The sequence below is a fragment of the Mesoplodon bidens genome (genome assembly GCF_964165515.1).
Source record: "Mesoplodon bidens genome assembly, chromosome: 13".
Classification (NCBI taxonomy): Eukaryota; Metazoa; Chordata; class Mammalia; order Artiodactyla; family Ziphiidae; genus Mesoplodon; species Mesoplodon bidens.
The window spans coordinates 18,723,903-18,736,903 of NC_138169.1; the positions used below are offsets into that span (position 1 = coordinate 18,723,903).

The 13,001-nt window shown below is 45.4% G+C and overlaps 1 protein-coding gene across 6 annotated transcripts in view; it reads left to right on the top strand.

Moving 5' to 3' along the window:
- Window positions 1–13,001, top strand: part of SVOP (SV2 related protein) — an 85,009-nt gene that overhangs the window by 18,025 nt on the left and 53,983 nt on the right. For all 6 annotated transcript variants that reach the window (XR_014017284.1, XR_014017285.1, XM_081251992.1 and 3 more), the window contains exons 2-5: window positions 4,115–4,275; window positions 6,678–6,763; window positions 8,023–8,121; window positions 12,282–12,353. Coding sequence is in view for 4 of the 6 variants with exons in the window: in XM_081251992.1 (XP_081108118.1) it covers window positions 4,115–4,275; window positions 6,678–6,763; window positions 8,023–8,121; window positions 12,282–12,353 (418 nt within the window). In the remaining 2 variants the exon portion in view is untranslated. The remainder of the gene's footprint in view (window positions 1–4,114; window positions 4,276–6,677; window positions 6,764–8,022; window positions 8,122–12,281; window positions 12,354–13,001) is intronic.

Here is a 13,001-nt window from a genome sequence, read left to right on the forward strand (position 1 = left end):
GCTGTGCCTTTCAATTCCTGCTCCAGGTCACATCGTTATCCACTCTCTGGCAAGCCCACCCACACAGGGCAGCTGAGTTCGGGCTTCACATTCATTCCCCAGACACAGGTGAATGCTCGAGAGAGGCGCTGGTGCTTAGTGATTAGGACCCAGGGCTCTAACACCAAAGACATCCAGGCTGAAGCCTCAGTTCTTTCAAGCTGTGTGACCTCAGGCAAGTGTCTTAACCTCTCTGAGCATTTGTTTTTTCATCTGTACAATGGGGATAATAACATTAACTAATTCATAGGTTGATCATCAGGGTAACTAACAAGAGGTAATGTAAAAGGCATAGCTCTTAGCATTTAGTAAGTGCTCAATAAATAGCTGTATGGTTGGAGGGCTATTATTTGTAGCAGATACCCTTGGTGCCTGTCCCAGATTCCCTTTACCAGATTGATCATCCCCCAGCTGCTGCCAGTCATGGGCGCTCACAGCTCACAGCTGCAGTCACCTCTGGAGGGTTTCCCTTGACTGAGGGGAGTCACTTCACCTGGGGATACCTGGGAAGTTATGCCTTCCATCCCTGGGGTGGCATGACCAGTGATTGACTGATTCGAGCCCAGCCCCCAGACCTCTAAGTGGGACAATCTCCATGGCACAATTCACACTCCAGAGCTCCCTGTGGATCCCATTTCATACAATGGAACATTATCCAGCCTTTAAAAATGATGGAAATTCTGACACATGTAACAACATGAATGAACCTTGAAGGTGTTATGCTAAGTGAAATAAGCCAATCACGAAAAGACAACTACTGTATGATTCCACTTATGTGGGGTCCCTAGAGTAGTCAGATTCAAAGAGGCAAAAAGTAGAATGGAGCTTGCCAGGGGCTGGTGGGGAAAGGGGATTGGAAGTCAGTGTTTAGTGGGTACAGAGTTTCAGTTTGGGAAGATGAAAAAGTTCTGGAAATGGACAGTGGTGATGGTTGCACAATATTGTAAATGTATTTAATGCCACAGAACTCTACACTTAAACAGGGTTACAATGTTGAATTTAATGTTATGTGTATTTTACCACAGTTGAAAAAAAGAGAATCCCATTTTAGGCTCTGCTTCTAAGGAATTTGACCTATGACAAAACTATTACACCTAATTTATAGCAAGGTAAACTGAGGCTCAGAGTGACTATAGATATATCTTATGCTGTGGGGATGGTAATGGTCACCACCTCTCAGGGTTATTGTGAGGGTGAAGTCAAATAACGATGCCTGTGAAGAGCACTGATCAAGGAAGAGTATTAATGATGAAAATGTGAGAGATGGAGACTGGAAAAGAGACATGGTGGCTTCAACTGAATTATAGTCAAGTGTTGACAATTTCATATGGTTCAACCTACTAGTAGTGTCTAGTCTTTAAGCTGGACAGCAGAATCAAAGACATTTCTCTCATTGTTATCTATTCAATCTTATATTCTTTAAATATTTCAAAATAAAAGATGGACTTGAGGATATGGGGAGGGGGAAGGGTAAGCTGTGACAAAGTGAGAGAGAGGCATGGACATATATACACTACCAAACGTAAGGTAGATAGCTAGTGGGAAGCAGCCTAACACAGGGAGATCAGCTCGGTGCTTTCTGACCGCCTGGGGGGGTGGGATAGGGAGGGTGGGAGGGAGGGAGACGCAAGAGGGAAGGGATATGGGAACAGATGTATATGTATAACTGATTCACTTTGTTATAAAGCAGAAACTAATACACCATTGTGAAGCAATTATACTCCAATAAAGTTGTAAAATAAATAAATAAATAAATAAGAATTAAAAAAAAAAAGATTTTGGATGGGGGGAATGGAGTAAATGGGGAGTAATGGAAGAGTTTGAATGGTATCCTGTCTTTGGCCAGAAACACAAGGTTTTGATCAGACAGACCTGGGGGTGAACCCTGGCTCCATGCCTTTTTAGCTCTGTGACCAGGGGTAAGTCCTGTGACTTCTGGGGCCTCAGTTTTCTTGTCTGTAAAATGGTGATAATAACACCAACCTCATAGAGCTGTCGTGCAGAACGAGTGCATGGAAAGCAACACCTAGAACGAGGCACAGATGCTGCTAGACGGTGGTGGGCGTGGTGGAGAGTGCAGTGGTGGTGGTGGATGGGATGGAGTGTTTGCTCCAAGCTTCAATCCCAGCCGATCCGCCTGCAAACCCTGTGCTCTACGCCCTCCTGCATATTTCCAACCCAAGATGAGATTGACAGCTGGAGCTTTCCAAGCCCAGCCTTGCCATCAAATGGAGTTTCGGGTATTTACAAAATTGCCGTGATTTCATCTGTCTTTTCTCCAAATTCACAAGCAGGGAATGTTCCCCAGCCTTCTGGAATCTGAAGATTTACCCTTTCTATGCCAGAGTACCAGTTATTCTTGGTGAAATGTATGGAATAATGCAATAATTAATTGATGATGATGTTGATAGCAATATTTTTTACTTAGAAATTTCTCCATTTTTACCTTTTAAAAACGTGGCCCAGATTTGCCCTCCTCAGCCCTCCGCCCTTCACGCCCATGTCATCGCAGACGCCTTGTTTCAAAGCTCTGGGGGAAATGGGCATTACTCATTCCATATGACTCTCTCCTGGGAGGGTAGGGACTCATCTCTCCTGTTACTGCCGTCACCCTGAAACCCACCACAGGGCTGGCAGAGAGCAGGTGTTTTGTGTTTGGGGGTGAGGAAGTTGGAGGAGACATGTATTTTTGCCTCTGAGCCCAGATTAAGAAGTTGCTGCTCAGAGAAGTCAAGGCGTTTCCCAGAGTAACAAGAAGTAGCACAGTGTGAAGGAATGTATTGTGTTGAGAGTGGAGTCCATGGGGTCTCAAACTCAGATGCCTACAGGGCCAGACAAAGGGGACAAAGTGCCGAGTGGAACACAGAGCAAGTGTAAAGATAAGTGGCAGGATGGGCTTCCCTGGTGGCGCAGTGGTTGAGAGTCCGCCTGCCGATGCAGGGGACACGGGTTCGTGCCCTGGTCTGGGAAGATCCCACATGCCGCGGAGCGGCTGGGCCCGTGAGCCATGGCTGCTGAGCCTGTGCATCCAGAGCCTGTGCTCCACAACGGGAGAGGCCACAACAGTGAGAGGCCTGCGTACCGCAAAAAAAAAAAAAAAAAAGATAAGTGGCAGGAGACTGTCAGGGCTGGAGGTTATTTGGGGAGGACGAGACTGTGGTCACCTGTGCATCGTGTGTCCCATCTACAGGGGATACACTGCCCTGGTCAGGCCACGTTGGTCCCTTATTAGAATGTGTGCCCCAGACGGCCAGATATTCTACTTTTTTGTTGTTGTTGTTGGGGATAGGAGTTTATTAATTCATTTATTTACTTTTGCTGTGTTGGGTCTTCGTTTCTGTGTGAGGGCCCTCTCCAGTTGTGGCAAGCGGGGGCCACTCTTCATCGCGGCGCGCGGGCCCCTCACCATCGCGGCCTCTCCTGCTGCGGAGCACAGGCTCCAGACACGCAGGCCCAGCAGCCGTGGCTCACAGGCCCAGTTGCTCCGCGGCACGTGGGATCCCCCCAGACCAGGGCCCGAACCTGTGTCCCCCGCACCAGCAGGCAGACTCTCAACCACTGCACCACCAGGGAAGCCCTCTACTTTTGAAAGAGATGGGAATCTGGATTTTTATGTGAATTCTCCTAATTTTAAAACATTGGCATCCACTTTAAATTAAAAAAAAAAACACTGTGTGGGCAACTTTTGGTGGGCATAGTGTAACCCTTAGGTGACCAAATTGTTACTTCCATTAGATATAGATAGAGGAACGTAAATTCTGAAACACGTGTACTTCCGACCAGTTTTTAGGTCTAGTGCAAGGATATCCTCATTCACATAACTTACCATGTGAACAGGGCTCCCCCTGGAGTTGTGCAGTGCCCAACCTGTCCAACTGTACTAGGCAGCCCTTAAAGTTGTCACCCTCCCCACAGTCCAACTCAACAGAAATGCCCACCCCCACCTCTCCTCCACCCATTCAACTCTCTAGACCATAAGAGAAAGCTTGTCACCTGTCTTGGACACAACAGCTATACTGCAAGGCCATTGAGGAGGAGTTCTAGCCATCATGACCAGATTTGCTCTGTCCTCTAGGGTGGTGAAATTCCGTCGCACAGGCGAGAGTGCAAGGTCAGAGGACGACACGGCTTCGGGAGAGCATGAGGTCCAGATTGAAGGGGTCCGTGCAGGCCTAGAGGCTGTCGAGCTGGATGATGGGGCAGCTGTGCCTAAGGAGTTTGCCAATCCCACCGACGGTGAGGGGACCCTGCAGTTGGGACATCGGCCCAGGCTACAGTCAGGGGCTCTGAGGCACCAGGGTTGCCTCTCCAGGTGGTATGCTCAGAGGGATCTTGTGAAGGGGCAGGTAGGAGGGCCTGGAGGCCAGGGGTGACACTGGAAGTGTGGGGCTGGACCTACATGGCTTTCTTCAGCAGGCAAGGTTATATCATAATCCCTGACAGTGAACAACATTGACTGACACTTGGCTGAGGATGGCAGCCACAATGATGATGATGATGATGATGATGATGATGATGATGATGGTGATAGAGATGATGAGATGATGATGATGATGAGATGGTGATGGTGATGATGAGGGTGGTGGAGGTGGTGGTGGTGATGATGGTGATGATGAGATCGTGATGATGATGATGATGATGATGATGCTAGAGATGATGATGGTGCTGATGATAATGTAATGATGATGGTGGCAATGGTGATTGTGAAGATGACAGTAGTGATTAGAGCAGCAGACACAGGCTGAGGATTTACTCTGTGCCAGGCACTGTTCCAAGCACTTTACACATATTACCCATTTCATCTTCATAACAGTTCCAACTGGAAGTATTACGATTATGTTTCCCATTTTCCAGGAGAGGACACGGAAGTACAGAAGGTTAAGTATCTTGCCCAGGGTCACACGGCTAGAACTTAGCCAAGCTGGATTTACACCCAGAAAGTCTGGCCTCAGAGCCCACATTCCTACCCATGACCCTGTGCTCTTTCTGAATACAGATGGTCAAACAAGAGACTTGAAGCCGTGCTAGGGGACCTGGTCTCCCCTCACCACCTGATGATGCTGATGGATGAAAACATTCTATGCATTCCTGAAAGAGATTCCCAACAGGAGAGAGGATTAATGGCTTGAGCCCAAGGCCTGTTGTTGGCAGATCTAAGGAGGCAGTGACTGGGGAGGAAGGAGAGGCAGAGATTACAAGCAGTGGCTTCAGGCTCAGGCTGATCTGGGCTCAATTCCCAGATCTTCACTGTGCCAGCTACGTTAACAGTGGGCAAGTTCATGTCCTCCTCTGTAAAATGGGGCTAAGACTGAGCCTTAACTAGTATAGTTGTGACGGCAGTGCCTGACCCACAGGGAGCCCTCAATAAATACACCATTATATTATTGCTATTACTGTTCTTATTATTGATGATGTTATAGGACTCACTCTGCTTTCTCCTCAGTATTTTTACTGAAGGAAACCAGACCCTGCTGGTGTGATAAACACCAGCTCCTACTTCTAAAGAAAATTATGATTGCTATAAGGGGCCCATGATTGAAATTCTAATAAGATGACAACTCCCAGCAGAGGCTGATGAGATCCTCAGAGGCCCCACAGGAAGGCCGCCCAGCATGCTCCTTTAGTATTTTTATTTTTTAGTTAACTTTTTATTTTGGGCTTTTTTTTTTTTTTTGGCCTTGCTGTGCAGAATGCGGGACCTTAGTTCCCCGACCAGGGATTGAACCTGTGCCCCCTGCATTGGGAGCGCAGAGTCTTAACCACTGGACTGTCAGGGAAGTCCCTGGATTATTTTAAATTTACAGAAAAGTTGCAAAGATAGCACAGAGAGTTCTCGTATACTCTTTTTTTCTTTCTCAAAATCTTTTTTGTCTGTTTGTTATTTTTTCATATACTCTTCATGCAGCTTCCCCTAAAGTTAACATCTTACTTAACCATGGCACACTTGTCAAAACTAGGAAATTAACACCGGTGCAATACTATCCAGGAAACTCCAGACTTCATTCAGATTTCGCCAGTTTTCCCAGCAGTGCTGTTACAGGAACCAATCCAGCACACCACATTGTATTTAGTCTTTTCGTCTTTCTCAAAACACTTATGAGCTTCTAAATTATATCCTTATTTTTTTCTGAGTACAAATAATATGTGTTTATTTAGAAAGCATTCAGACATGATCAAAATGTATAAAAAAGTGAACGCTGACAGATAACCCTGTCGACAGTCTGTGGCCACTTAATCTTGCTTTCCGTGGTCCATCTTGCTTTGTTTTCTTAAAATTAACAATATACTGTATGCATCTTTCTATATCTGCCCATTTTTAAACAGATGGGTTGGATTTCATAATGTAGATATATAAACATTTAAATATAATATATAAAATAATTTAACCAATTTTCTGTTGATAGACATTCTGGGTTGTCCAATTTTTCCTTTTGTAGAAACAATGTTGCATTGGACTTTGCAGCAAGATATACCTTCATGCTTGCTGGAAGGTTTTTCTAGGATAAGTTCTAGAAGCAGCATGCACTGCCTTTAAAGAGCTTGGCCAGGGACCCCCCCGCCCCCACCCAGGCCCCACACACTAGGACAACTGCAAGATGCACTGACTCCTTCCTCCACCTCCCCCTTCTCCTTCCCAGATACTTTCATGGTGGAAGATGCGGTGGAAGCCATTGGTTTTGGAAAATTTCAATGGAAGCTCTCTGTTCTCACCGGCTTGGCTTGGGCAAGTATCCCTGGAGACAGTGACCTCACCTTCAGTTTCCAAGGAACACCTGTGCTGCTCAACTGGCTTTCCATGATCTACACGGAAGGACACAGCTCCTTCCACAAAGAGCCTTTGCTTGAATCAGCAGAGTTTGGGTTGAGTGACCCTGGGTGATAATGAAGGTCTGGGGGTTGGGGGCTGCGGAGGTTAGGTGTGGTTGACAATTGCCCTCAAGGAGAAGTTGAAGCTTCTGGTTAATTAAGTGGTTCTCAACCCTTTGAGGCTCAGGGCTTCTATAAGATTCTGATGTCATCTGTGAGGCTCACCTTAGAAAAACATGCACAGATCAAAATGTGCCTTCGTTTTAAGGGGCTCATGATCCCTCATCAAACTCCCTTAATCTACCTAAAGCAAATAATGCATCTAGACCGTTAATACAATTGAAATTGATTTTTGTGACTAGCGCAAGACTGAGATTTAACTACGTAGTTTTCCAAACAGTCATCAATTTCCCCACATCATTTTTCCCACGAATTTGCAGAGCCGCCTTTATCATCCACCACATTCCCACGGCTACATGGGTTTGCTTCTTGACTCTCATTTCGGTGCCATTGCTCTGTCTGTTTAATCCAGTAAAGGAACCACTATATTTAATTACCAGGGCTTCCTAGTATGTTTTAATAATGTTAAAAGGTCACTCATTAACTATACTGACAATTCTACATGAACAATGACCAAAGAGAAACTAGTTTTTAATTGAGCTATAAGAGAAAAAGGTCATTGTCTCTCTACCTCTATAAAAATGTTCTTCTGATTTTCGAAATATGATATTTTACCACTTCATTCGGGGAGTGCCCCTAAGTTTTTTCAAACACAGGAGAACACACACACACAAAGAATGTTGAATGTCTAGTTGTCAATTCCTGCATGGCACCACACTGTTTTAACTACTGGAGCTTTCAGTGTGTTTTTTAAATTTAATTTATCTATTGTATTTTTGACCGCTCTGCAGCGGCATGCCGGATCGGCATCCAGGATCTTACTTCCCCGCCCCGGTCACACCCGTGCCCCCTGCATTGGGAGGGTGGAGTCTTAACCACTGGACCTCCAGGGAAGTCCCAACTTTCAGTGTGTTTTGATGTATGATAGGGCACTCAGCAGAAGGTAGAAGAGGGATTTTTGTACACACTTGCTTGGGGTCGTGGACTTGGTGAGGGGCCAGCCATCCCCGGCCCGGGCAGCATCCTGGCCTCATGATGTTTGCTTGCTCCCTGCAGATGGCGGACGCCATGGAGATGATGATCCTGAGCATCCTTGCGCCGCAGCTACACTGCGAGTGGCGGCTGCCCAGCTGGCAGGTGGCGTTGCTGACCTCGGTAGGCAGCCCAGCAGCTCTTTCCTGTTGTGCACATTTCTGGTCCCCCGGGGCGGGGGGTTCTGTAGGATGTCCCCCTCCTCCTTCTGCTGCCAAGGACTCAGCAGAAAAGACTTAAACCCTGAATGGAAACACCATTACCTCAGATTCCTCCTCCCTTCTCCATCTCACGTGTCCTGGCAGCTTTGCAGCCAACTCTAACCTCTCCTGGGGGTTCCAACTACGTGGGGGCCCCAGATATCCTGCTCAATTGCTAGGAAGCTGGAACGCCCCTGATCATATTACTTAAACCTTATAAGCCTCACTCTTCCAAAAAGGAGATGCCAGTTCCTCCCACATGAGGGTGACTTGAGGATTGGAAACGACATAGTACATGTTCAATAAATCATAAGAGCTGCTGCTCCCTGGAACTAAGGCTTGGAGGAGCATGTGTCAGACGCTTAATTTTTGTCAAGAGATAGTTCAACGGCAATCTTCTAAAAGGGAGGGGAATGGCCAGGCTGGATAAGAGGATAAAAATAATGATACCCACAAAAGCTAATGTTTATTGAGCATTTACAATGCAAATGGCTTTATATACACTGTATACAATATATGTGCAATATACATTGTGCTTTTTAATTCACACAACGCTATGAGGTAGGTACTATTATGAGCTGAGGAAGATGAGTGCAGAGAGGTTAAGTCACTCACAAAAGGTCACACAGCCTAGCTAGTGGCAGAGTCATTGCTGACTAGGAATGCCTCCCAGAATGCTGTTTTTCTATGGACAACTGTTCTAGAATGGCCTGAGTGCCTTTGGCCTTTGGCAACAAGGCAATAAGGAACTTCATAAGCACATACATCTGGATTTTTGTGGTTTAGTTACCTTGAGATGTGTGACCTTGAATGAGACACTTTCGGCTCTATTTCATCATCTGCAAAATGGGGGTGATAACGCCTGTTTGACTTCGGATGGTCAACAAAATCCCTAGAGTGCCTAGCACATCGTAGAGGTCGGGTAAATGATACTTCTTTCTTATATTCCTCATTCTCACTAATACCTCCTAAGGAATAATCACAGGTCTGTGTTTTTGTGATGCGAGGCCTTTTTGATCCCTTGTCATTGTTCCTAACAGCCACCATTTATCAACGAGCACTTATATGCCAGCATCTGTGCTAGGGGTTTTCCATGCTTTACCTCTTTAACCCTCTCAACCTATGAAAGCGGTGCTGTTATTACTCCTTCCATTTCTACAGATAAGGACACTAAGTCTCAGACAGGTGCGATGACTTGCCCAAACTCACACAGCCTATCAGAGGCAGAGGCAGGATTGAAATCAAGGCCAGGCAGACTCAGAGCCCCTGACCCCAGCTTACTGCCCTGGATCACTTTCCTATGGTATCAGGTTTGGACTCATGGGCTAGTAAAGCAGTGAAGCTCCATGGCCAAGTTTTCTGCAGAAAAGTTAGGGCACTGCAGGAGCTGCTTCAGCTGCATAAAGTACATAAGAAGGATGAGACTGACCATCGTTGCTGTCACAGGCAATACCGTGTGAGATTACCGTAATTACTGTGATACATAACCAGTACTCTGCGGTGCCTACGTCTCCCTTGGGCAGGTGAGAATGGGGGAAAACGGGTGTTTACAGGGATGCTTGACTCTCGGGATGTAAGGATATCATTTAGCACGTGACTAAGGCCACACTTACCCCAAGACAGTAATCATCAAACACTTTTGCTCTCGCTAATCTAGAAAAGAATTGTGTAAAAACGATGCAGCCCCCAGGAGTCTCACAAGTTTTTAAATTGACGTTATAACTTTAAAATTATAGTTGCAGCTTATATAATTTCTGGAGTATTGAAATATTAAAAGTTCAAATAAAATTTTCATATCACTCTTTTCATTTTTTATTTTTTTTAATTTTATTTATTTATTTATCTATTTATTTATTTTTGGCTGCGTCAGGTCTCTGTTGCTGCGCGTGGGCTTTTTCTAGTTGCGGCGAGCGGGGGCTACTCATTGTTGTGGTGTGTGGGCTTCTCATTGCAGTGGCTTCTCTTGTTGCGGAGCATGGCTCTAGGCGCAGGTTTCAGTAGTTGTGGCTCAGGGGCTCTAGAGCACAGGCTCAGTAGCACACGAGCTTAGCTGTTTGGCATCATGTGGGATCTTCCCAGACCAGGGCTCAAACCCATGTCCCCTGCACTGGCTGGCAGATTCTTAACCACTGCGCCACCAGGGGAGTCCCATATCACTCTTTTTAATGTGTCCAGTGGAATTGAAATATTTATCTGCTACCCACCATCACCTGTGTAAAAATACCATGAATAAGCTCTTCAGAAGAATTTGGAAATTTTGCATTGTCTTGTTTTCTTCTTGAACTGGTATTTTCATTCCATTTCTCCATATAATTTTATCTTAATGTAATGTTTTATTATGCTTGAAAGTACTTCATTTGTCACCCTATCATAGTTTTTGTGACATTTTAAGTTATTGTTTTTAATTTTCTGAGATCATAAGACTCTGAGTATTAAAATTTTTCTCCAGCAGTAAGTTATCATGATAATTTTTAGTAATAAACAGCAGATCAAAACAAGATATAATTAATTTTGATAAATAATTGCTAAACATAAGTCACTTTATCAGGAACACACCTCTTCATGAGGGCTACGGAGTGTTTCCCAATTATGTCATGCATTCTTGAATCATTACTTATTGTTAAAATGAGACAGGGTTCAGCCACTGTGCTACTCCTACTTTTCATATTTATTGAATGGATACAAATATGAAAGGCTTTGTTCACATATAAAAACTTTGTGGGGAGGGAACTGAAGGAGTTCTGTAATAACTCAATGAACTAATGCCACTTGATGTTTTTCAACAACTTCCATGTTTCATGCTGAAGAGCACACAGCAGTCGTTTATGAAAAATTATTTTTAGTGATCTAATCTGCTGACAGCTTGATTAGGCTCTCCTGCAATTTTGTTAAAAATAATAAAATGGAATTGGAATCAAGATGACTTGCGAAAGGATTTGTAACTGTGTCATTGGTGTCCTGGAGGCATCCTGGAGGGTTTAACCTCAAAGCAATGTGCTGTGAGGTGCATTGGGAGGATGTGGTAGGGAGAAGTGGGGGAGGGATGGTTGAGAAAGGGAGGAGGGAACTGGTGAGACCCCTAACCTGTTCTCAGGAAAGAATCTCTATGGAAGTTGAGGACTTGGAAATAAATTCCTTTAAAACTATCCAAATCTGCTTCTCCCTTGGAACACCTCTGTGTAGCCGGTTTGGAGCCCGCTGCTCTAGACCATGCCTGGAGGAATGCTTTTGGGTTCAGACCACACTAAGCAGTGCCATTCCCGTCTCTGGGCCTCAGTGGCCTTATATGTAAACTGGGGATAATAATAGTACCCCCTCCTTAGGGCTGCTGTGAGAATTAGGTAAGACATATGTAAAAAGCATTCAGTGTGGTGTGTGACACTTGGTGAATGCTCCGGAAAGGACAGAGCAGTGAAGAGTGCTCTAGTCGGCCTGCTTGGGTTTAAGACCTGTCTCTACCCTCTCCTCCCTGGGATAAGAGCAGGTTTCTTAAAACTTCTAAGCCTCAAGCTACCCATCTATAAAATGGGTATGAGCATTTATAACTCATCTGCTCTGATCAAGGGTTAACAATGGAACAAGGACTTTGCCCAGCACACAGTGAGCACTCCATGGTTGCTGTCTCTTGCTAATGGCTTACAACTCCCATCCTAACTTCCTGTCTCCTGTTTTCATATCCTCCAAATTCTTCCTTGCAGCCTTTAACATTTTTTTAGCCATGAAACATTTCTTGGGTTTGGTGAGAAATTGGTAAAATACTAGCTCTGCAGCCATGCAGCCTGATTCCAGGCCGGGCTGCATCACTTACACTTGTGTGACCCTGGCCATGTGACCTCCCCTCTCTGAGTCTCTGTTTCCTCACCTGTGAAATGGGGATAATAATAGCACCCGCCCCCTAGGATTGTTGTGAGGCTTAAACAGTAACATGAAGCATGTAGACTAGTATTTGCATCTTAACACGATCTCAGTAAAGCTTGCTTCATTGTTATTACAGGAGTGTGACGTCACACGTTCAATTTGGTGTTCCCTTTCTCCACAATGCTCCGTGTCATTATCTAACAGAAACTGTCTTTGCCCACACAGGTGGTCTTTGTCGGCATGATGTCCAGTTCTACCCTCTGGGGAAACATCTCAGACCAGTATGGCAGGAAAACAGTAAGGCAACTTCTCCTAAGCTCATGTCCTCTGGGTTATCTTTGTGATGGCATTGACAGAGTAGCAAAACGTGCGCTGACTGAGCATTTGGTGGGGGTCTAATTAATTCAGAGATACATTGAAGGGCAAAGAGAAGACGTTGCTCTGAGGCTATGGACTCTTGAAATCACACATGCCTAGTGGGGCCCAAGGATGTGCATTTCAGAACGTAGAAGATGCTGGTGGTGCCCACCCCCATCCCCTTGGCGCTCAATCCGACTGTGCCTCGGTTTCCTCATCTGTAAATGGTATAATAATAGTCTTCCCCATAGGGCTGTTACGGGGAGTAAATGACCCTTGTGACAGAAAGCTCTTGACACAGAGGAAATGTTTCTTCAATTTCCATTATCCTTCCTATTTGCCAAGCTCACGGTGCCAATAAATGGCAAGGCCAGTGTTAAAATGCAGGTGCCTCTGGCTCCAGAGTTCACATCCTTCACCTTGACCTTGGCTGCTGGGAGACATCACTGAACGATTCCCTGGAATTCAGTTGATTAGTTGAACATTCATCCACCCCGCCTGCAGAGGGTTCCTCCAGCTCTCCTGAGCAGCTTGCTAAATACCACACCCAACACAAAGCTGGCATGACCGGAGAGAGAGAGAGAAAGT